The 25,374-nt window shown below is 48.1% G+C and overlaps 1 protein-coding gene across 4 annotated transcripts in view; it reads right to left on the minus strand.

The window, feature by feature from the left end:
- The window catches only part of sptbn2 (spectrin, beta, non-erythrocytic 2), a 347,367-nt gene that overhangs the window by 187,304 nt on the left and 134,689 nt on the right, over window positions 1-25,374 (minus strand). Inside the window, exon 1 of one of the 4 annotated variants that reach the window (XM_072489369.1) lies at window positions 15,761-16,563. The exons of the other annotated variants lie outside the window; for them this stretch is intronic. Within the exon in view, the coding sequence (XP_072345470.1) occupies window positions 15,761-15,866 (106 nt within the window). The 5' untranslated portion in view covers window positions 15,867-16,563. Of the gene's footprint in view, window positions 1-15,760; window positions 16,564-25,374 lie in introns of those variants that run through there. 4 annotated transcript variants of the gene reach the window in all.

A 25,374-nucleotide genomic window follows, 5' to 3' on the forward strand; every position in this document is an offset into this window, starting at 1 on the left:
AGTACCTTTTAAGCATATTCACATGACACACTCGGTGAGTCTTCCTTCTATCTGGTGTTTTTACCACATAATTCACCTCACTTAATTTCCTTTCAATCTGATACGGTCCACAAAACCTAGCTTTTAAAGGCTGCCCTATCACTGGTAACAACACCAAAACTTTATCCCCACTGGCAAAACTACGAACTTTGGATTTCTTGTCCGCTACCCGTTTCATCACATTTTGTGCAACTTTCAAATGTTGTCTAGCCAATTCATCTGCTCTATTTAATCGTTCCCTAATATTTGACACGTAACCCAATAGTGTAATTTCCGATTTCTCGCCCACCAATTTTTCCTTAATCAATTTAAGTGGTCCTCTTACCTCATGACCAAAAATTCATTCAAAAGGACTAAATTTGGTAGACTCATTAGGTGCATCCCTAATTGCAAACAATGCAAATGGGATTCCTTTATCCCAATCCTCTGGATAATCTTGACAATACGCCCTCAACATTGTCTTTAATGTCTGATGCCACCTTTCTAACACTCCCGTTTAAATTGTTTTATTCCAAAGCTATCCATAACTTCTTTGAATAACTTTGAAGTAAAATTTGATCCTTGATCCGATTGAATTTCTGTGGGTAGTCCATATCTAGTAAAGAATTTAAGTGACTCCTCCACATTCCTTTTAGCTGTAATATTACGTACTGGAATGACCTCTGGAAACCTAATAGACACATCCATTATAGTCAAACGATATTGATTCCCACTTGTTTTAGGAAGCAGTCCTACACAATCAATTAGAACCCTTGTAATAGGTTCTTCAAATGCTGGAATGGGTATTAAGGGCGCTGGTTTTATCACTGCTTGAAGTTTCCCTATCACTTGACATGTGTGACATGATTGACAAAATGTAACTACATTTTTATGTAGTCCAGGCCAATAAAAATGTTACTGGATTTTAGCTTGAGTTTTCTTTATTCCCAAATGACCTCCCACTGGTACCTCATGTGCAACTCGCAACACCTCCTTTCTATACCCTACCGGCAAAACTACTTGATGAACTTCTGCCCACTTTTCATCCGCCTGCATATGTACAGGTCTCCATTTTCTCATCAAGACCTCACTTTTACGGTAATAACACTCTGGTATACTCTCAGATTCCTCTTCCGTATATGCTTTCTGATATATCCGTTTTATTTCTACATCTTTCTCTTGTAACTTCGCCATTTTTCCTGAACTAAAAATATCCGCCTCATCCTCCACCTGTTCTTGTTCTTTTTCAACCATCTGATCAAAAATCGTTTATGATAATTGCACTTCAATTTCATCTTCACTCTTTGATTTCTCCTCTTGTCTTAACCTGTGACGTTGCGACCTTGTTACTACACAATCCGGAAAAATCCCAGGATATTTGTCCTTCGACCCTTCAGTTGACTGATTTTCCACTGGGTTATCAACCACAGTAGGCATCACTCCCACTTGCGATCCAGCTATATCATTACCCAAGATAAACTGTATTCCTGGACAAGATAGTTTATCTATTACTCCTACTACCACTTCACCACTCTTCACTGGACTTTCCAACCTTACCTTATATCATGGAACGCTACTCCTCTCACCCTGAATTCCACATATCACCACCTTTTCTGGCAACATTCTTCCCAAACTACATAATTCCTCATTTCTTACCATTAAAGATTGACTAGCCCCTGTATCTCTTAAAATTGTGACTTCTTTACCTGCTCCTCCTGATACACATGAGTAAACTTTACCCACGCAAGTAAATTCTTTAAAGACATCTGGCACCTTCTTAACAATTACTTCTTGAACAGGCTGTACAATCGTTTGCACCTCCTTTGCTTCCCTTGGGCTTTCCTTTACCACTCTAGCAAATCCCACTGTTTTATCCTGTTTTACCACATCAGCCTTTCCAGTGCTTTTCTTCAACCACCAACACTGTGACTTTACATGGCCTAGTTTATTACAGTGAAAACATTTGAAACTTTTCATCTCTTTACCACCCTCCTGGATTTCTTTTTTAATCTGAGGTACACTCTCTTTATTGTCTCCCATCAGATCACCTTTACCTTTACCACTTGAGTATTTCTCATGTCCCCAGTTTCTATCGCTCACCGGCTGAAACTGATGTCGGAAACCAATCTTCGATTTATGAACTAGTTCATAATCATCTGCCATTTCTGCTGCTAATCTCGCAGTTTTAACCCTCTGTTCTTCCACATGAGTTCTCACTACATCAGGAATTGAATTTTTAAACTCCTCCAAAAGTATAATTTCTCTGAGAACTTCATACGTTTGGTCTATTTTCAAAGCCCTTATCCACCTATCAAAATTACTCTGTTTCAGCCTTTCAAACTCCATGTATGTTTGACCAATTCTTTCCTTAAATTTCTAAACCTTTGTCTGTAAGCTTCAGGCACTAGCTCATATGCACTTAAGATGGATTTCTTCACCTCCTCATACGTTCCAGATTCCTCCTCCGGAAGTGATGTAAACACTTCACTAGCTCTACCTACCAGCTTTGTTTGAATCAGTAATACCCACATGTCCTGTGGCCATTTTATTTGTTTAGCTACCTTCTCAAATGAAATGAAAAAGGCTTCCACTTCCTTCTCGTCAAACCTTGGCAATGCTTGGACATATTTAAATAGATTCCCACCAAGCCTTCGACTATGACGCTCTTTCTCACGATCCTCATCACTATCCCCCAACTGTACGTTTCCCTTTACGTCTGCCAATTTTAACTGATTGTCATGTTTCATGGCCATTTTCTGAAGTTCAAACTCCCTCTCATAGAATTTACAGTACAGAAGGAGGCCATTCGGCCCATCAAGTCTGCACCGGCTCCTGGAAAGCGCACCCTCCCCAAGCCCAGACCACCCCATAACCCAGCAACCCCACTGAACCAACACTAAGGGCAATTTTGGACACTAAGGGCAATTTAGCATGGCCAATCCACCTAACCTGCACATCTTTTGGACTGTGGGAGGAAACCGGAGCACCCGGAGGAAACCCACGCACACACGGGGAGAACGTGCAGACTCCGCACAGACAGTGACCCAGCCGGGAATCGAACCTGGGACCCTGGAGCTGTGAAGCAATTGCGCTAACCGCTATGCTACCGTGCTGCCCAAATCTTTTTCCCTGATCTGTATCTCCCTTTCTTTTTCTTGTTGTTCTGCTAGAGCTATTCTTTATTTTCTCCTGTCTTCTCTCTCCTTTTCTTGTTCCTCTCTCTCTCACTCTTGTATTCAAGCTGCTTTAATTCTTTCTCATGTTCCATTTGTTTAATTTGCAACTGAATTTTTGCCATTTCCAATGAGTCAAACTCTATCTCAGGCAACGTTAAATGCTTAACCACCGCCATAATTACCTCAACTTTTCGCATTTTGTCAGGTAATGTTAACTGCAATGTTTTTGCCAGACCCAACAGTCTGCGTTTAGTCTCTGTCCGTAAGGTACTGCGTTTAACATTCTCCACCCCCAAAAGCTTCTGAGCCTCTGAAAGAGCCATTGTTCACAACACTCTCCCCACTTAAACTAAAATACCACACCGGAAAAGCAACAATCCTTCACTGTCTTTAAGTTCACAAAAGCCAATCCAATAGATAGACTTTTATCCCGGACGAGCCCCCAATTGTTATGGGCGAGGCGTTTTCAGAACCCCAAAATGTATCATGGATTCCAACCAACCTCCCCCTTTAATGCTATTTGTTGCTTTTCCGAGCACACGGCTTATTCTCCAGGTGTGATATTACAATAATGGACACGTGGGTTTTTAAACACAAAACAATGTTTATTCCATGAACTCAACTTAACCTCTTAAATAAATATTGGATCTCTTAACACCCCTTACTTCAAAGATAACCCCAAAAATATTACAACACTAAATAATCCTTCAGTTATTCTTTTCAACATCCCCAAAACCTAACACCTTCGAACAGAAACACATCAGGTTAAAGGCTTTTACTTTTAGGAGTTTAAATCACCCAAATGATCCAGAGATAGTCTTTCATGGCAGAGATCACAGCAGATCCAGCTCACTGCAAACACAGACACACACCCCCAAGCTCTTTTCCTCAAAACTGAAATTTAAAAACTGCAAAATGGCTGATCTAAAACCAAGCTCCACCCACACTCTGACATCACTGCATTTCTTAAAGGTACATTGCTTAAACATCCATTTCTTAAAGGTACCCTCACATGACAGTAAAGACAGAAAAGGGATGTCAGGAGGCGTTTAAACTGCCCAATCCTGTCCTTAGCCAATGTCCACACGCACTGGACATTCAGGAACGGTAACGTTGCAAATATTGTGAAAATTGAGTGCATGCTCGAGTTGTGGTTAAGGGCAATTGATACTAATTGGGGTACGGTTAGGGCACATCTGTATTGCAAAAAAAGCAAGTGGCAACACAACAGTGCACTTTTACATGGGGACGGGTTTCTTGGTATATCAGAGTATCTGTCTGAATATTAAATTATTAAAAACAGTTTGGAAGGGCAGCACGGTGGCGCAGTGGGTTAGCCCTGCTGCCTCACGGCTCCGAGGTCCCAGGTTCGATCCCGGCTCTGGGTCACTGTCCATGTGGAGTTTGCACATTCTCCCCGTGTTTGTGTGGGTTTCACTCCCACAACCCAAAGATGTGCAAGGTAGGTGGATTGGCCACGCTAAATTGCCCCTTAATTGGAAAAAATGAATTGGGTACTCTAAATTTTTTTTAAACCGTTTGATATCATTTTAAGGTCAGTCTGTGTTACAAACCTTTAATATTCTGGATCAGCACGGACTCCTCATTCACGGAGAAAGATTATTTTAAATTTCTACATGTGCAGTGTAAACAGAACAGTCGATTTGAACCATCCAAACAGTCGGTGTAGATTGGATATTAACTATTGAGCTGCAAGTAATGTCTAAACCTTCAACACTCCGCAAGGAATTTAATCCGATAAATGCCTTGGATAGCTTCTACGGGTTAGAGGTTACACAACATGTGCTTATACATAAACAGGGTGTGTGTGGGTGAGACAGCAAGTGAACGAGACAGCAAGAGAGAGAGAGAGCTACAGCCAGAGAGAGGGAGAGACAGCCAGAGAGAGGGAGAGACAGCAAGAGAGAGAGCGAGTGAATGAGGGAGATGGCGAGCGCGAGAGAAAGAAATACAGTGAGAGAGAGAGGGAGAGAAAGATACGAGAGAGAAAGAGATACAGCGAGAGAGAGAGAGAGAGAGAGAGAAAGAGATACAGCAAGTGAGAGAGAGAGAGAGAAAGAGATACAGCAAGAGAGAGAGAGAGAGAAAGAGATACACCAAGAGAGAGAGAGAAAGAGATACAGCAAGAGAGAGAGAGGGAGAGAGAGATACAGCAAAGAGAGGGAGCGAATGAGTGAGCGTTAGAGAGCAAGGGCAAGTGAGGGAGACGACAAGAGAGAGATACATCGAGAGAGAGAGACAGACAGCAAGAGAGAGATAGACAGCAAGAGAGAGCGAGAGAGATGGCAGAAGAGAGAAAGAAGGTGAGAGAGAGAGAGAGAGAGAGAGAGACGGCGAGAGAGAAACAGCAAGACACAACGAGAGAGGGGCAGATCATCACTCAGCTATGGAGATTAAATCTTTCAATTCACTCTTCCAAATTTAAATATAAAAATAGTGTGTGTTTACATAGCACACCTTACACAATCTCAGGATGTGTTTTATAGCCAATAAAGCGTAGAGATGTGGAGTGGGTAGCACAGGGGTATTTTCGGTCAACTAGTTTTTTTTCATCGTTCATGGGGCGTGCGTGTCACTGGGTGTGCCAGCATTTATTGCCCATCCCTAATTGCCCTTGAGGGAGCAGTTGAGAGTCAACCACATTGTTGTAGGTCTGGATTCACATGTAGGCCAGACCAGGTAAGGAAGACAGAATTCCCTCCCTAAAGGAATGAAAGGTATGACTGCCTCAAGGGGCACGAAGCAGGAAAGTGGTCTTCAGAGTGAAAAAAATCCCTGTTTGCTAACTGGGCAAACTCCACACGGACCCAGAGCCGGGATCGAACCTGGGACCTCGGTGCCATGAGGCAGCAGGGCTAACCCTCTGCGCCACCGTGCTGCCCTTCCAAACTGTTTTTAATAGTTTAATATTCAGACAGATACTCTGATATACCAAGAAACCCATCCCCATGTAAAAGTGCACTGTTGTGTTGCCACTTGCTTTTTTTGCAATACAGATGTGCCCTAACCGTACCCCAATTAGTATCAGTTGCCCTTAACCACAACTCGAGCATGCACTCAATTTTCACAATATTTGCAACATTACTGCTCCTGAATGTCCAGTGCAACTGCAGTGACTACGGGCACCCTGTTTACTCAGGACATGGAGTTATGTGGACAGAAAGTATGGCTGTGCGATACAGCTTCTACCAGGGAGAAGAATAAACTGGTTGCAGTCACATCCATGTAGATTACAATTACAGAGGTCCTGAGAAACAGGACGGAAAACAAGTTTCATCCTGGTAAACCCCCAAAGTTATCTAAAAATGTGTTTTCTTTCACATTTACTTTGGTATCTAAAGTGAGCAGTCTGTCAGGATGCCCCCGGGGTACAGCAGGGTGGAAATGATAAAATGACACCCAGCAGATTCATAATCTCCCACGTTAAAATGAAGCTTACACTTCCCCATTAGCTCAGGGAGTAAAGTCAGTAGAGAGCCATATGCACCAAAGAACAAAGCAAAGTACAGCACAGGAACAGGCCCTTCGGACCTCAGGTCTCTGCCCATCATGATGCCAACTTTTAAAGAAACCTTCTGCCCTTACTCAGTCCATATCCTTCTAATTCCTCCCTATTCATGGCCCCATCCAGATGCCTCTTAAATGTTGCTAATGTGCCAGTTTCCACCACATCCTCTGGCAGCGCGTTCCAGGCACCTACCCCTCTCTGCATGAAAAATCTGCCCCACACATCCCCCTTAAATTATCCTCCTCTCACCTTGAACATGTGCCCCCTTGTTATTAATACTTCCACCCTTGGAAAAAGCCCCTGACTGTCCACCCTTTTTATTCAACCTCTCCTCATAGCCAACACCCTCGAGGCCAGGCAACATCCTGGTGAACCTTCTTTGCGCTCTCTCCAAAGCTTCCGCGTCCTTCTGATAATGTGGTGACCAGAGCTGCACGCAATACTCCAAACACGGCCTAACCAAGGTTTTATATTGCTGCAACTTGATTTCCCAACTCCTGTACCCAATGCCCCGGCTGATGAGGGCAAGCACGCCATGTGCCTTTTTAAAAAAAAAAAAATGTAAGTACCCAATTCATTTTTGGGGATTTGGATTTTGTTTATTGTCACGTGTACCGAGGTACAGTAAAAAGTATTTTTCTGCGAACAGCTCAACAGATCATTAAGTACATGAAAACAAAATAAAAGAAAATACTCAGAGGGCAACATTAATTTTCCCGGGCAATTTAGCATGGCCAATCCACCTACACTGCACATCTTTGGGTTGTAGGGGTGAAACCTACGTAGACACGGGGAGAATGTGCAAACTCCACATGGCCAGTGACCCGGGTCCGGGATCGAACCCGGGTCCGGGATCGAACCCGGGTCCTCGGTGCTGTGAGGTAGCAGTGCTAGCCATTGCGCCACCATGCCGCCCATCAATACAACTAAGCAACACATCTTTGGACTACGGGAGCAAACCAGAGCACCTGGAGGAAACTCACGCAGACACGGGGGAGAATGTGCAAAAGCCACACAATCAACCCCAGGCTGGAATCCATCTTGGGTCCCTGGTGCTGTGAGACAGCCAGTTTCGGCAAGCTTGGCGCCAATGAAAGTCCTTTTTTAAAAATCAGACCTGCTTCTCATTGCTAACCCAATTCCAAGGTATGAGATACTAATATCCCTAATTGCTATTCACGAGAGGAGCAGTTTTCACGTTAGCAGCATATTTGGGCCTTGAAATTGTGTTTTGTTCATATTCAAATGCTTAATGCACCCGTATATTAACCCTCACAGCAGGGAAATCTCAAAGACTTGCATTTTATCAATAAAAACAACAAACATAGAATTATCTGAGTAACTCTCTAAATATTGTGAGCTGCAATCGGATGTTATGGTACATATTATCTACGCCACAAAAAAGAGCTATCAAAGGAGAATCTTTCATTAAACCCATTTGAGTAAGTAATGAAAGAGTTAAGCCGCTTATCTTTTGATCTTGCCCAGCATGTGAGCTGACAGTCAGTGTGTGTGTGTGTGTACACAGAGCTGTATTTACTGATTCTGTGTGTCATGTGCCATCCAGAAACCTCATAAAAACACATCAGTGCCCTGAAGCACCACCGGTCTTATCTGCAGCTAAAAGACGTTTAGAGCAACACAGAAGCTACTTAATTTGAGGAGGCATCCAGCAAATTGTGGTCCTTTATGTATGAACGTTGCTGGACAGGCAGTTCAAGGGGGCAAGGGAATAGGAACCAGGATAGGGGGTGAACTGAGTAATATTTTCCTTACTATTTAATTTTTCTAATGATTGAAAGATTTAATATAATTTACAGCGCAGAAGGAGGCCATTCAGCCCATCATGTCTGCATCAGCCCTTGTAAAGAGCATCCTACCTAAGCCCACAGCTCCATCCTCTCCCCGTAATCCCATCTAACCTTTTTTGGACACTAAGGGCAATTTAGCATGGCCAATCCGCCTAACCTGCACATCATTGGGACTGTGGGAGGAAACAGGAGCACCCGGGGGAAACCCACGGACACACGGGGAGAACGTGCAGACTCCGCACAGACAGTGAACCAAGCCAGGAATCAAACCAGGGACCCTGGAGCTGTGACGCAACTGTGCTAACTACGGTGCTACCATGCTGCCCATTGTACGCATGTCTCTCAGAATTACCTCACAGCAGGTTACAAAGTCGAACCGTGACTGGTTATTTAAGTCACAAAAAGCATTAAGATGCATGACCATTCAACGCTATTTATTGGTTGACAGAGGAATGTTGCACAGGAGGACACTATCGCTGCCACTGGGAGATAGGATTTCGGAGCAGGGGCAAGAGATGATTTGACCCCCTCGAGCCTGCTCCACCATTCGATAAGATCATGGCTGATCAGATTGTGGTCTTAACTCCACCTTTCTGTCTGCTCCCCAAACCCCTGACTCCCTTGCCTAACATGAAAATCCAACCGGAATTAGACCCACGTGTGACATCAGCCTCCACTGAGCCAAGTGCATTCGCAGACTGAACGCTCGTTAAAGATCATACAGTCGAAGCCCGCAGGTCTGGACTCCATGCTCTTGTGGGCTGTTCCCAGGGACGCACTCACACACCGAGACAAACATAAACTGCAGCTGGAGGATCATCATCCCAGCGAAAGATGCTCTTTGATCTGCCCAAAACCTGCTAGTCTTCCAGTGGAAAGGGCTGTCCCTGACCGAGTGTTGCAGACTGGCACATTCCAAGGTCCCAAGACTATGCGCTGAGGGACGCACCCAAGCTGGAGGCAGCGAACGCAAAGGCCTAATGGGGAAAGACCAGTGCGTAAAGACTTTCAGCCATATTACACCCAGGGGCTGGTAACGGTGTGGACCCCCTTGGAAAGAAAACTGGTTCTTTAATGATTATAGTTAATACAATTGTTTTGAGGCACTTCAAAGTGCAACGTGCTCGGTGGAAAAAGTTGCCTGTTTAGAACACTTTTAGTTATGATCATTTGAAATGCATTGCGTAATGTTCTTTTTGGGGGCGGGAGGGCCGTGCACTGGTTAGCACTGCTGCCTCACGGCGCCGAGGACCCGGGTTACTGTCTGTGTGGAGTTTACACGTTCTCCCCGTGCCTGCGTGGGTCTCGCCCCCACAACCCAAAAGGATGTGCAGGTTAGGTGGATTGTTTTTGAGGTCCACCAACAAAACAGAAGAAAGGAAACAAACTGAGGGACAAAGCAAAAAAGGGCCGCTCCTGTTAGGAGTACTCCCCGCACGTAACAAAGATCAACGGAAACATAGAAACATCAAATACGAGTGCAATTAGAGGGGTCAATAAAGCACCCCAACCCCTGCGGTTCCCACCGGGCACAGAAAGCGTGGATTGGCCACGGTAAATTGCCCCTTCATTGGGAAAAAGAATTGGGCACTTTAAATTTGCAAAAAAACTAAAGTTCTTTCAGATTATTCTTGAATAAAGCATATTTTTTGCAAAAACAAAATACGATGTCTTACAAAAGAAAGCAGTTGGGAACTTAGTCATTTCATGTCATGTTTCCCCCTAATGCAAAATTAAGTTTTCAACTCTCACTCTGGCCGCACACTGACCTCTCCTGCTAATGGGGGAAAACAATTGGTACTGGCCAGCAGTATGGAAACCGCATGATAGGATCAAAATGAGAAGCTCAAAACAGTGGGGCTATAAATTCTATGATTCTATGACAGCCATTTACCTTTTTTTTTGGTGATGGCCCAGAGAACAGTGTGTGGCTGAGTAATTTACATATCCAGAGTATTAACCCAGGGCCTACCCATTCAGAAAATCCTTCACAGATCCAAAATTCACGACTACCGTTGAACCACCAGAACGACGCCGGTAATTCTGGTGCACGTGGCCTCTCTATGTTGCCGCTACAGGGAGTGAATGAAATTGGGTTGTGGGTGACCAAACGCAGCATTGAGGCTCCCCAATGTCTGACAAGGTTTTTTTAATGTCTGAATTTCTCCATATATTCAATGTTGCGCCACGCGCTCAGTATGCATTATATCACAGAATGGCCCATCGTGTTCGCACTAGCTCTCCCAATGAGCTATTCACCCAGTTCCGCTATTCCGCCTTCTCCCCATAATCCTGCACATTCTTCTTTTCCAGATAACCGTCTTATATTCCGTTTTGAATTCTCCGGCTGAACTGACCTCCACCGCACTCTTAGAAATTGCATTCTAGACCATAACCACCCGCTAAGTGAAAAAGCTTCTCCTCTCTGCACTTTCGCTCTTTTACAGCGGGTTAGCACTGCTGCCTCACAACGCCAGGGACCCAGGTTCAATTCCGGCCTTGGGTCACTGTCTGTGCGGAGTCTGCACGTTCTCCCCGTGTCTGCGTGGGTTTCCTCCGGGTGCTCCGGTTTACTCCCACAGTCCAAAGATGTGCAGGTTAGGTGGATTGGCCATACCAAAAAATACTTTTATTAGTCTTTTACTAATCACTTAAAATCTGTGCCCTCTTGGTCTCAATCCTTTCACAAGCGGGAAACGTTTCTCCCCATCTACTTTGTCCCTCATGACTTTGAATATCTTTATCCAATCTGTTTTCATTACTGAAGTTCCCCATTCATGGAAACTATTCTCTTGAATCTTTTCTTCACTGACTCTAATGCCTGCACATTCTTCCGAAAGAAAGTTGCCCAGAACTGGGCACAATACTCCAGTTGAAGCCAAACTAGTATCTTACATAAGTTCAACACAGCCTCCTTGCTCTTCTATGTATTTTTGCTCCTATTAATAAAGCCCGGGGTACCTGGGGCTGGATTCTCCGATTCTGCAGCTATGTCCACAGGGTTCGTCTGGCCGTACGACCAAAAAGTCAGTGGCACGCCCACACCAATCCTCCATTCGGTGGGATGCTAGCAGCCGTGCCACGTAAAGCCCCACGGACGCAGAATGGAGGGGTCTGTGGCCACGCCGTACAACATGGCGACGGCCGTGCACAGACCTGGCCTGCAAGATCGTGCCCCCTGGAACCCCCACGCCAACCACAGACCACCCCCTGCCGAAGCCCGCCCTCAGGACTGTGGCACTGGACACAGTCTGCAGCCGCCACGCCAGGATCCCGAAAAGTGATAGGACACGAGACCCACGCCGTCGGGGACTCAGCCCATCGGGGGAGGGCCTCAGGTGACGTCCCAAAGCCGTCCCGATGGTGTGCGGCATACGAGGAGTGCGCCGTTTTTGAGTGGGCAGAGCATCGGAAAAACGGCGCCGCCCCCGATTCCGGCATAAACATGGATTCTCCGGCCGATCACCAATTCCGCCGTCGGCGATCGGAGAGTACAGCCCTGTATGTTTTAGTATCCACGCTCTCAACCTCTCCTGCCACCTTCATTGATTTAGACATAAACCACCCAGGTCCCTCTGTTCCTGGATTCCCTTTAAAATTGTACTCTTCAGGTCGTCCACCGGGCCCATATGACGGTGGCCCGGATGAGTAATTTTTTCGATTGGAGGCCAGGTGCGCCAGATGTGCGGGAGGACCAGCGAACCATGTCCACATGTTCTGGGCATGTCCAAAACTCAGGGGGTACTGGCAGGGATTCGCAGACGTTATGTCCCGGGTACTGAAAACAAGGGTGGTGATGAGTCCGGAGGTGGCAATTTTGGGAGTTTCGGAGGACCCGGGAGTCCAGGAAGAGAGAGAGGCCGACGTTCTGGCCTTTGCTTCCCTGGTAGCCCGGCGACGAGTACTGCTGGAGTGGAGGGACTCAAAGCCCCCAAAGTCGGAGGCCTGGCTATCGGACATGGCGAGCTTTCTCGGTCTGGAGAAAATCAAGTTCGCTCTGAGAGGGTCACTGTCAGGTGGCAACCATTTATCGACTTCTTCGTGGAAGATTAATCATCAGTGGGGGGGGGGGTTAGGACAATGTAGATTAGGGAGTTAACTAGGCGGGTCCTTGTGGGATGGGAGCTGGTTTTCTTTGCACTATGTTGATTGTTTGCACACGGTTCTGTATTGTTGCAGTTTATTATGCCAAAATGCCTCAATAAAATTGTTTATTAAAATAAAAATTGTACTCTTCATTTTATATTGTTGCTCCATGTTCTTCCTACCAAAGTGAATCATTTCACATTTCTCTACATGGAGTTTCATTTTGCCACCTGTCCGCTCATTCGACCGACACGTCTATGCCCTTTTGAAATTCTACATTGTCCTCCTCTCATTAGTTTCCACGTGTACACCGAATAGATGCAACTCAACCTCACCACCACCTCTCTCAATCGCTCCAACGATTTGTCACATTGCTTGTCCGACACCCAGCACTCACTGGCTGAGGTTAAATATCCTTCCAAATAAATGTTGTGCATACCAAAACCATTGTCTTTGGTCGCTGCCGCGAAAATCCCAGACACAATTACATCTCTCTCTCTCTCTCTCTCTCTTTCTATGGAAGTCGTCCAGACTGATTACAACCTCGGTTTCATATGTGACACCTAACGGCAGGTTTCTGGCCATACATCGACCGCCTGCTTCCACCTCCATAACATCGCTACCCTTGCCTTAGCTGCCAATGAAACTCTACCCCTACATTTGATTGGCTCCTGGTCAGTCTCCCATCTTCTGCCCTTCTAAACTTTGAAGTCGCTCAAAACTTTGCTGCACATTTAACTCACCCCAATTTGCTAGCCTTCAATGGCTCCCGTTCTGGCAATCACTTGCTTTTAAGATTCTCATCACTTTTTTTCAAATTCCTCCATCGCCTCGCTCTTCCCTAGTTTCGTGACCTTCTCTCTCTCTACAGATCTCCGAAACCTCTGTGTTCTTTCCAATTCTGGCCTCTTGCGCATCCCCCATTTTAAATTGCTGTCCATCGATAACAGTGCCTTCAACTGCCTCGGCCTTAGGTTTTTGAATTCCCTCCCTAAACCTCTTCAACTCCTTACTCCTCTCTCCTACAGTGAAGAGCGAGGCCATTCAGCCCATTGAGTCTGCACCAACTCTGCGAAAGAGTCCACTCCTCCACCCTATCCCCGTAACCCCACCTAACCTTTAGATACTATGGGGCAATTTACCGTGGCCAAACCACCTAACCTGCACACCTTTGGACTGGTGGGAGGAAACTGGAGCACCCGGAGGAAACCTACATGGGGAGAACGTGCAAACCCCAGACAGTCACCCAAGGCCGGAATCGAACCCAGGTCCCTGGCGCTGTGAGGCAGCAGTGTCACTCTGCCGCCCCCTGTTTTAAGATGTCCCTTAAAACTCAGCTCCTTTACCAAACATTTGGCCATTAGCCGCAGTATATCAATCAAAGCAGTTTCAAATTCTGTTTGAACATAGAACATACAGTGCAGAAGGAGGCCATTCGGCCCATCGAGTCTGCACCGACCCACTTAAGCCCTCACTTCCACCCTATCCCCCTAACCCAATAACCCCTCCTAACCTGTTTCGACACTAAGGGTAATTTAGCATGGCCAGTCCACCTAACCTGCACGTCTTTGGTCTGTCGGAGGAAACATGAGCACCCGGAGGAAACCCACGCAGACACGGGGAGAACGTGCAGACTCCGCACAGACAGTGACCCAGCAGGGAATCGAACCTGGGACCCTGGCGCTGTGAAACCACAGTGCTAACCACGATGCTACCATGCTGCCCTTTTGGCCATGCTTCTGTGAAGCACCTTGGCATGTTTTACTGCATTATGGGTGTTATATAAATGCAAGCTGCTGTTGTAGGAATACACAGAGCCAGTGCTGAGTGACGTGATGTACATGCCTTCCTGGGAACATTAAATAACCACAAATCGTAGACTGGGACAGAGGGAAAGAATAAATCGCAGGTTATAATCCCAGCAAAAACCTGAAGATACCGTCAGTAATAGGAGGCTTTACCATCAAAGTAAAAATTCACCAATAAATAATCAAATTTTCAAACTTCAAATTTTAGTTTGGGAAGCTTCAAGACTATTTTTTCTAGGTCTGAGAAACAGACCATACTCTCGGAGATAATGAAACAAGTTAAAGTTTGCCCCCTCAGTCACCCAGACACATCCAGTAAGTTTACTTATGCCTGCGGTTCACTGTGGGATATTGATACATCAGAAACTGGCGTTACTAATAATAATAATATTTATTGTCACAAGTAGGCTTACATTAACACTGCAATGAAGTTACTGTGAAAATCCTCTCGTCGCCACATTCCGGCGCCTGTTCGGGTACACGGAGGGAGAATTCGGAATGTCCAATTCACCTAACAAGACTTGTGGGAGGAAACCTGAGCACCTGGAGGAAACCCACGCAGACACGGGGAGAACATACAGACTCCGCTCAGGCAGTGACCCAAACCAGGAATCAAACCCGGGTCCCTGGCACGGAGAAGCCATAGTGCTAACCACTGTGCTGCCGTGCTGCTTAGTGTGGGTGCGGCAAAGGCATCGGCCTCTGTCCATCAGCTGCGCCTCATAACATAACTAGGATCAAGCTCCGCCAGGATTCCACTCCTCGGGTACAGGAGCCAGGTTAAAGCAACGTGCACTTGGGGGGCCTGCCGGCTCGAGGTGAGCTGATTTAAAACAGGCAGCGACGCACACATTTAAACGTGTCCAATTCGCCGAGGCAGGCGAATGATCAGTCCGAGTTGCTCCATATCGGGGGACTGGCAGCTCCAGCACAAAATGTTTTTTTTTAAAGTGGCTACAGTTATGCAAACAAGGGTGAGCCAGCCCCACATGTTTACTCTCAGTCTGCCTCCCTGTAAAAGTGGTGCTGAGTGAGCCCCCCAAGAGGGGTGGAGGGGGGGCCAGATTACTGGGCGATCTCCTGAAACAGGATACAAGTTTCTAGCATGCTGAGAAACCACAATGCTATTTGCCCGCCGCAGCTCACATCAAGACACCACATGGAAGTCTTGGAGCAGACTAAACTAGGGAGAGAGGCACTCGGGGCACTGCTTGCAGCAATGGTACTTTGGCCTTTCAGCTCCGTGTTGTGCAGAACACACTGACAGCACTTGTGCAAGCTCTTGCCGCCGGTGTCCAGTGTCAGGGCGGAAGGCGGGAAGTGGAGTCTTACCTTGCAACTGCTTGAACCTTCCCTCCAGCACACTGGAGTATTGCGTTGAATTGACATACGCCGCAGGTGACAGGGGTGGCGTCATGGATCGCCTCTGTATCTCCATCTGAGCGAGCGAGCTAAACCGAGAGGGTTTCAAACACAAAACGAAACTTTAAAAGTTGGGGAGGAAAGAAAAAGCAATCCCCTTTAGTCTGAAAGCCGGGATCCTTCAATCTGGCCACTGGATCTTTCATATGGTGAACTCCAGCAGCTCAAAAGTACTAAGCGATGAGCACTTAGGCTACAATTCCGCCTGCGAAAAAGGAATCCCCTCCAGCATTTTTCCCTCTTTACTCGTGTGTCCTGACTTCGAAAATCTCTCGTAGCCACAAGCACACGCCTCCCCACCAAATAAAAACTCAGCCACTCTAATCCAGCCTTTTCTTTTTCTCCTTCTCTTCGTTCAGGTCCCAGGCGAACATTCCCAAACTCCAGGAGTGAAAGGAGAATCAAGGGTACCTCTGCCACGGGCACCCTGGAGGACTTCTGTGCAGCGAGAGCGCACACACCTTGTTGAATATGCAAAGCGCTGGTCCCTCCAACCAGCAGCCTGGCGTACCGAGTTCTTACATCACTGAGCTCATTATCAAAGCAGCAAGGTAGCCTGGATCAGTCCATTCTACAAGGTGCGCGGGGGGGAAGGAGGGAAGGAGGAAGAACAAGTTACTCGGATAAACTGCGGTTGGTAATCAGAAGATTGCACCATAAACTCAGGCGGGAAAGTTACTTCAGCTTCTGTGACACAGCCTTTACATAGAGTGATCTTTTAAACCCGCGCAGTCACCCACAGACTGCCCAGCGATTTTAAAAAGAGCTGATAACACCTTGTTGCGAAAGGCTGAATATTTTTGAACTGACAGCATCGCAAACATCAAAACCCAGATTATACCGCCCACGTCTCTCTGAACTTGGCAAGCTTTCCTTTCTTAGCCTCAGTTTTCTGTTGTGTTTTTTTTTTCCCCTCCTCCTCCCTCCGACCCCTCCCCCCGTGCACTTCCTCCTCGTGATCTCTTTGACACATATGCCTGCAGTTAGCAGGGTGGTGAAACGGGCTTTGCAACTTCTTTAGTTGCCATTATTACGTCGCCGTCCCCCGCCTCATTCCCCCTCAGACAATTCCCAAACTTCTGCACCGGGGTGCAAAGTTACCTGCCATTTGTTATTCTCCTTAAATCAGCACACGCCACTCAAAACTCTCACAGTGGGCGACCACTGTCAAAAAATAGTAAATTTGTAATTCTTAATGATGCGTCTCCGCATCATAGATTATCATAGAATTTACAGTGCAGAAGGAGGCCATTCGGCCCATCGAGTATGCACCGGCTCTTGGAAAGAGCACCCCACCCAAGGTCAACACCTCCACCCTATCCCCATAACCCAGTAACCCCACCCAACACTAAGGGCAATTTTGGATACTAAGGGCAATTTAGCTTGGCCAATCCACCTAACCTGCACATCTTTGGACTGTGGGAGGAAACCGGAGCACCCGGAGGAAACCCACGCTCACACGGGGAGGATGTGCAGACTCCGCACAGACAATGACCTAAGCCGGAATTGAACCTGGGACCCTGGAGCTGTGAAGCAATTGTGCTATCCACAATGCTACCATGCTGCCCTACCGTGCTGATATTTCAGTTCTTGCACAGCTGAAATATCATGGAATGTGGGTCACTGCTTACATGTAAGCGAACACATCAAGTAACAGATGCCAGTATTATTTGTTCCAGGGACGGCAGGGTGGCACAGTGTTTAGCACTACTGCCTCACAGCGTCAGGGAGCCGGGTTCAATTCCGGCCTCGGGTGACTGTCTGTGTGGAGTTTGCACGTCTCTCTCTCTGCTCTCCTCTCCTCTCCTCCTCCTCCTCCTCCTCCCCCCCCCGGTCTGGTTAGGTGGTGTTACTGGGATGGGGTGGAGGCGTAGGGTGTTCTTTCCAAGGGCCGGTGCAGCCTTGCTCGAGGGGGCGAGTGGCCTCCTTCTGCACTGTAAATTCTATGATTTAGCAGCCCTCGGACTTCCCCGAGGCCTTAACAAAGCTTTTACCTAGAGTAGCACTGAGCCATTGCACAAGGGGGTCCCAGAAACCTCCAGCATTAGCTAGCTCATCTCAGTCACGGCTGCAGCAAAGATCTCAAGCGTTTCTGGGGGACAGGGGGAAATAAATCATTTGGGTTTGCTGCTCTTCGCTGGCCTTTGTCGAGCTTGCTCTCTCTACTTTGCGAGATACTGATCTAATGCAAAGAATGAACGCGGTTCACTGAAAATTCATTTGCGTGTTCAATGTTGGGATTTATGTATCGTGGCCACATCCTGTTCTCGTCTCCAGCAACTCGCCAGCGGGACAAACCAGCAACTTTGGGTCGTTCGGCGCTTTAACCCGAATAGGAGTCTCCGTGTCCCAAAGTGCTGCTGCACGAAATAACAAAGCCACAAGACAACAATTCGCTTTCTGGAAAATCGTGAATGTACAAGAGGAAGTGGGGGATCGAGGAAGGCACCCAGGCAACGGACGCGCGTGTCCCACCAGTCGGCTTAACTGATGCCAACAGGGGCGAGAGCAATGTCCACAATCGCAGCTAGCGGAGGGGGATAACATCACGGAGGGGGAAGGGTTTATTTATGTTTTTAAATCCGCGGGGACAATTCCCACTGAGCACATGATCTTCAAACTAATTGTGTCAAATTCCTGCACTAGCTATTAACAGGTTAAAGTGTCATTAAAATGCCACAGGAATTATATGCCCTACCCCAAGATAGAACCCAGTGGGGCTGCACCCACGAGAATGTATTTCACTCCAGTTCCAATTAGCAAAGTAGCAGGTTATACATTTACAGAACATCAGGTATTGCGGGACTGTGACCCCGAGTAGATTTCGGAAGCTGCAAGGGGGATATTCAGTCGTCAAAACAATTATGAAAAGCCAATTATATTTGCTGGCAGTCACTAAACTACGTAAATGGTCTGAACAGACCTTCCCCAATGTTTGGCAGGTTACCAGGGTTGGGAGGAAAAGCTGTTTATGATTTGAAAAGGACCACATATGTTAAGAGATTATATGTGCACAGTTTTAAAGTTGTTTTGGCCGAATCAAACGGCCTGATTTATGCAGCAAGCAGCGTAAAGAAGCAGCTCCCCAATGTAAATCCAGCGCCAGATTATCACAGCACAGGAACTGGGAAACACCCTCTTCACGCTGTACACACACACCCTTTCAAAAGGGACTCTGCAATATCACCCAGCGCTGTGGCAGCCGTCTGTGACAATGTAGAGTGGTAAATTCTCACCCCACAGTACATTTCACAGTTTAGATGCCTGAGAATCAGAGCTTGCACACTGGGCAAGGAGTGTGAGAGTGCGTGTGTATGGGGGGGGGGGGGGGCAGAGAGAGAGACACACACACACACACACACACACACACAGAGTGAGAGACAGAGAGAGAGAGAGAGAGAGAAAGGGGGGACAGAGACAGAGAGAGAGAGAGAGAGAGGGGACGACAGAGAGAGAGGGGCAGAGACAAAGAGAGGGGGGGCAGAGAGAGAGAGAGACAGAGAGAGAGATGGGCAGAGTCAGAGAGATAGAGAGACAGACAGAGAGAGAGAGAGGCAGAGACAGGGAGAGAGAGGGGGGACAGAGAGAGAGAGGGGGCAGAGAGAGTGAGGGGGCAGAGAGAGAGAGGGGAGGCAGAGAGAGCAAGAAAGCGAGAGAGGGGGGAGCAGAGAGAGAGAAACACACAGAGAATGAGAGAGCGAGAGAGGGTGGCAGAGAGAGAGAGAGAGGGGGCAGAGAGAGAGAGGGGGGTAGAGAGAGGGAGGAGGGGGGCAGAGAGAGAGGGGGGGCAGGGAGAGGGGAGCAGAGAGATGGGGGGCAGAGAGAGAGAGGGAGGGGCAGAGAGAGGGGGGCAGAAAGAGAGAGGGGGCAGAGAAAGAGAGGGGGGCAGAGAGAGGGGGGCAGAGAGAAGGGGGCAGAGAGAAGGGGGCAGAGAGATGGGGGAAGAGAGAGAGAGGGGGCAGAGAGAGAGGGGGAGCAGAGAGAGAGAGGGGGGCAGAGAGAAGGGGGCAGAGAGAGGGGGGCAGAGAGAAGGGGGCAGAGAGAGAGAGAGGGGGGCAGAGAGAGGGGGGCAGAGAGAGAGAGGGGGCAGAGAGAGAGGGGGGGCAGAGAGAGGGGGGCAGAGAGAAGGGGGCAGAGAGAAGGGAGCAGAGAGAGAGAGGGGGCAGAGAGAGGGGGCAGAGAGAGAGGGGGGGCAGAGAGAGAGAGAGGGGGGCAGAGAGAGAGGGGGCAGAGAGAAGGGGGGCAGAGAGAGGGGGCAGAGAGAAGGGGGCAGAGAGAGGGGGCAGAGAGAAGGGGGGCAGAGAGAGAGGGGGGCAGAGAGAGAGGGGGGGGCAGAGAGAGAGAGAGAGATAGAGTGTACAGACTGCGCTGATGGCTTGTAAAGGCAGGATTAGCATCCAGTCCGAGCCAGAAAAGGTGGCGTCCTCTCCCTCCAGCGACTGCACCTATAATTGCTGCCAGGGCCCCCTCCACTACAGGGAACCACCACCTCCTCGAGTGAGTCCCGGCACTCACTATGCTACTGGAAACCGGCTGCCCAAGAGGGCAGAGCAACAATGATTACACTGTAGTTAGAAATTCCGCTCTTTACTTTTAAACAGGGTCTAAAAGAACATGTTGACAACCAAAACAGCAGCCTCTACTCAGCTTTTTAAAAAAACACATGAATGTTAAGTCACCATTGTACCACTATCCACACTTTTTAATCCTCCGTGTTTGAAAGCTTTCTGCCACATTCCTGTGGTCGGTTGCGAAACAGAACAAACAGTCTAACTTCACAATCAATATTTAGGGACAGATAACAACTTTGATCACATCGCAAACAGGAATGTGGCTCAAAAACAGAATATAGTAAATGGCATTGCCCACTCTCAGTTAGCCCCTGGCGGTTAATTGGCATCCTGTTAACAACCACCCATTAGTGGATCCACTTATTTAAACTCAGCATCTGCCCAAGAACTACCAATTCGCCCCGCAGACGTTCTCCATGGTGTCTCACAAACCCACTCAGCCAGGCTAACTAGTAGAGTATATGCTGGTATGGTCTAAGACATAATTACACGTCACGTCTGCTGCTATGGTTTTAAAACTGCCTTGCTCCCCATATCCTCGGCAAGCTGCACTTCCTGCCAGTTCTACTGTTTAACTTCAAATCTCTCCATCATCAGGCATTCGGCTGCAGAAGTACAGCGGTTATTGCCGGGTAAGCGTACCACGTTGTGTGTTTAACTGTGCGGCGCAAGACCCACATGGCCCGAGGTTTAATTCATGGTCTGTTGTGAATTAGTTCATCGCACCTCCTGGCCCACGCACCTGTCGGGAGGCCGTGCACTTAGTGGAGGGGGGGGGGCTTTGTGGGGAACCTACTTTCGAGGAAAGCACCAGAAACAAGCTGCATCTGCAGCGGCGTCCGAAACGGATCTCCGTCGTGTCACAAGAAAACAAAACCTCTGCACCACATCGTATGCTTACCGAATGTGCCTGTAGCCAGAAAGGATGCGGGAGGGCTTTACGATTTTAAATTCAATCGCGGTAACTGAGCCTCAAAACTGGGCATTTTACCCGTGGTCTGGCCGGAGAATAAAACGTGTAACCAGCCCGTGATAGTGAGGAGCCCTCAGCCTGAGCAAGACGCAAGAATCAAGAGAATCTGACAAGCAGGCAAATAGAGAAAGGTGGATCCTGAAGCTGCCACAAGGGGAAAGAGAGGGAGGGGTGGAATCTGCAATACCGCCACCTTGTGCTCGGAGGACTATACCAGACACTTGAGCTTCATTGTTCATTTGCTGCAAATTTTTCGAGCTCAGGCCATGATTTTTCCAGAAATGTCCCTTCAATTAAAACTTCACGTTTCTGCTCACTGTTTATTTGAACTCTCCTGAACATTCAAGGTTTTAACTGTCTTAATAACTCGTGATGTTCTTTAACGCCAATAGCAGCAAAAGGAATTTTATTTATATAACTCCTTTGCCCTCAAAAAACATCACCAGACTTTTCACAAGTGTTATAAAGCAAAATTCGACACCAAGCTACATTATTAATAATCGTTATTATCACAAGTAGGCTTACATTAACACTGCAATGAAGTTACTGTGAAAAGCCCCTAGTCGCCACAATCCGGCGCCTGTTCGGGTACACAGAGGGAGAATTCAGAATGTCCAATTCACCTAACTAACAAGCACGTCTTTCGGGACTTGTGGGAGGAAACCGGAGCACCCGGAGGAAAGCCACGCAGACACGGGGGAGGACGTGCAGACTCCGCACAGACAGTGGCCCAAGCCGAGAATCAAACCTGTGACCCTGGAGCTGTGAAGCAATTGTGCTAACCACTGTGCTACCGTGCTGCTCCTAGTTTAAAGTGGACAATGATTGAATTCAGAATAATGCAGTCATCACCAAGCAGAGAAAACAGAGATATGGCTAAGAGGGAAATGATACAGTAGAGCGGGAGCCAGATACAGTGAAGAGGAAGAGATACAATAGAGAGGAGCACAAGAAAGACAACCGATAAATAATGTTCAAGAGCAGCTGGATGATAGAATTTGGCTATCGCAGTATCACAGAAAGGATGAAATTTACATCATAACAAGGGAGAGGGTGCATCAGACCCAGCTCTGCGTTTTCTCTTTTACTCCTTAGGGGAGGTGGTGGCAAAGTGGTACTGTCACTGGGCTAGTAATCCAGAGGCCCAAGGTTAATGCTTCTGAGGATGTGGGTTAAAATCCCACCACGGCAGCTGGAACATAAAACTAGCCTCAGTAATGGATGGATTGGATTTGTTTACTGTCACGTATACCGAGGTACAGTGAAAAGTATTTTTCTGCGAGCAGCTCAACCGATCATGAGGTACATGGGAAGAAAAGGGAATAAAAGAAAATACATAACAGGGCAACACAAGGTATACAATGTAACTACATCGACACCGGCATCGGATGAAGCATACAGGGGTGTAGTGTTAATGAGGTCAGTCCTTAAGAGGGTCATTTAGGAGTCTGGTAACAGCGGGGAAGAAGCTGTTTTTGAGTCTGTTCGTGCTTGTTCTGTATCTCCTGCCCGATGGAAGAAGTTGGAAGAGTGAGTAAGCCGAGTGGGAGGGGTCCTTGGTTATGCTGCCCGCTCTCCCCAGGCAGCGGAAGGTGTAGATGGGGTCAATGGATGGGAGGCGGGTTTGTGTGACGGACTGGGCAGTGTTCACGACTCGCTGAAGTTTCTTGCGGTCCTGGGCCGAGCAGTTGCCATACCAGGCTGTGATACAGCCCGATAGGATGCTTTCTATGGTGCATCTGTAAAAGTTGGTCAGAGTCAATGTAGACACGCCAAATTTCCTTAGTTTCCTGAGGAAGTATAGGCGCTGTTGTGCTTTCTTGGTGGTAGCGTCAACGTGGGTGGACCAGGACAGATTTTTGGAGATGTGCACCCCTAGGAATTTGAAACTGCTAACCATCTCCACCTCGGCCCCGTTGATGCTGACAGGGGTGTGTACAGTACTTTGCCTCCTGAAGTCAATGACCAGCTCTTTAGTTTTGCTGGCATTGAGGGAGAGATTGTTGCGCTACACCACTCCACTAGGTTCTCTATCTCCCTCCTGTATTCTGACTCGTCGTTATTCGAAATCCGGCCCACTATGGTTGTATCGTCAGCAAACTTGTAGATGGAGTTAGAACCAAGTTTTGCCACGCAGTCGTGTGTGTACAGGGAACAGAATAGGGGGCTAAGTACGCAGCCTTGCAGGGCCCCGGTATTGAGGACTATTGTGGAGGAGGTGTTGTTGTTCATTCTTACTGATTGTGGTCTGTTGGTCAGAAAATCGAGGATCCAGTTGCAGAGTGGGGAGCCAAGTCCTAGGTTTTGGAGCTTTGATATGTGCTTGGCTGGGATTATGGTGTTGAAGGCGGAGCTGTAGTCAATAAATAGGAATCTGATGTAGGAGTCCTTGTTGTCGAGATGCTCTAGGGATGAGTGTAGGGCCAGGGAAATGGCGTCTGCTGTGGACCGGTTGCGACGGTCAGCGAATTGCAGTGGATCAAGGCGATCTGGGAGTATGGAGGTGATGCGCTTCATGATCAACCTCTCGAAGCACTTCATTACGACTGAAGTCAGGGCCACCGGGCGATAGTCATTGAGGCACTTTGCCTAGTTCTTCTTTGGCACCGGTATGATGGTGGTCTTCTTGAAGCAAGTGGGGACCTCGGAGTTGAGTAGGGACAGGTTAAAGATGTCCACGAACACCAATGCCAGCTGGTCCATGATGCCTCATCAGATGCCCCATCTGATTCACTAATGTCCTTTAAGAGAGGAAAATCTGCCGTCGTTACCCGGCCTAACTTCAGGACCACAGCAACGTGATTAACTCTTAACCAGGCCTCTGAACTCTGTTCAAGAGCAATTAGGAAGGGGCAACAGATGTGAGCCTTGTCAGCAATGCTCACATTTCGGGCGGACGGTGGCGCAGTGGTTAGCACTGCTGCCTCACGGCGCGATGACCCGGGTCCGATCCCGGCCCTGGGTCACTGTCCGTCTGGAGTTTGCAGATTCTCCCCGTGTCTGCGTGGGTCTCACCCCCACAACCCAAAGATGTGCAGGGTAGGTGGATTGGCCACGCTAAATTTCCCCTTCAATGGGAATAAAAAAAGAATTGGGTACTTTTAATCAGGCGTTGTCAAACTCAGGGGCGCGACCCGCGGGTGGGTCGCCGGGCGGGTCGCGGAGCCGTCGGTCGCTACGCTCCCGATCGCGCAAATCTGCGCGCAGCAGCCGGCTGTTAAGAACGGCAGCTGCAAGCGGCCTTCAAAATGGCCGCGAACATGTAAAAAAAAAATGCGGACGCACTGCACATGCGTGCCAGATCATCGGCGCGCATGCGCAAAACTATGCGCGTGCGCGCCAATGATCAGGCATGCATGCCTGATGGGCAGCACGGTAGCCTTGTGGATAGCACAATTGCTTCACAGCTCCAGGGTCCCAGGTTCGATTCTGGCTTGGGTCACTGTCTGTGCGGAGTCTGCACATTCTCCCCGTGTGTGCGTGGGTTTCCTCCGGGTGTTCCGGTTTCCTCCCACAGTCCAAAGATGTGCAGCTTAGGTGGATTGGCCATGATAAATTGCCCTTAGTGTCCAAAATTGCCCTTAGTGTTGGGTGGGGTTACTGGGTTATGGGGATAGGGTGGCGGTGTTGACCTTGGGTAGGGTGCTCTTTCCAAGAGCTGGTGCAGACTCGATGGGCCGAATGGCCTCCTTCTGCACTGTAAATTCTATGAAATCTATGTGCAGTGTGGCCGCCTTTTTTTTTAAACGGTCGCAGTTTTTTGTTTTACAAGTCGGCCGGCGTGGGTCGCGCAGGTCGGCCGGCGTGGGTCGCGCAGGCCGGCCGGCGTGGTCGCGCAGGTCGGCCGGCGTGGTCGCGCAGGTCGGCCGGCGTGGGTCGCGCAGGTCGGCCGGCGTGGATCGCGCAGGTCGGCCGGCGTGGGTCGCGCAGGTTGGCCAGTTGGTAAAAATGGGTCCCCGGAAAAAAGGTTAGAAGAACAC

This window comes from Scyliorhinus torazame, chromosome 24 (genome assembly GCF_047496885.1).
Source record: "Scyliorhinus torazame isolate Kashiwa2021f chromosome 24, sScyTor2.1, whole genome shotgun sequence".
NCBI lineage: Eukaryota > Metazoa > Chordata > Chondrichthyes > Carcharhiniformes > Scyliorhinidae > Scyliorhinus > Scyliorhinus torazame.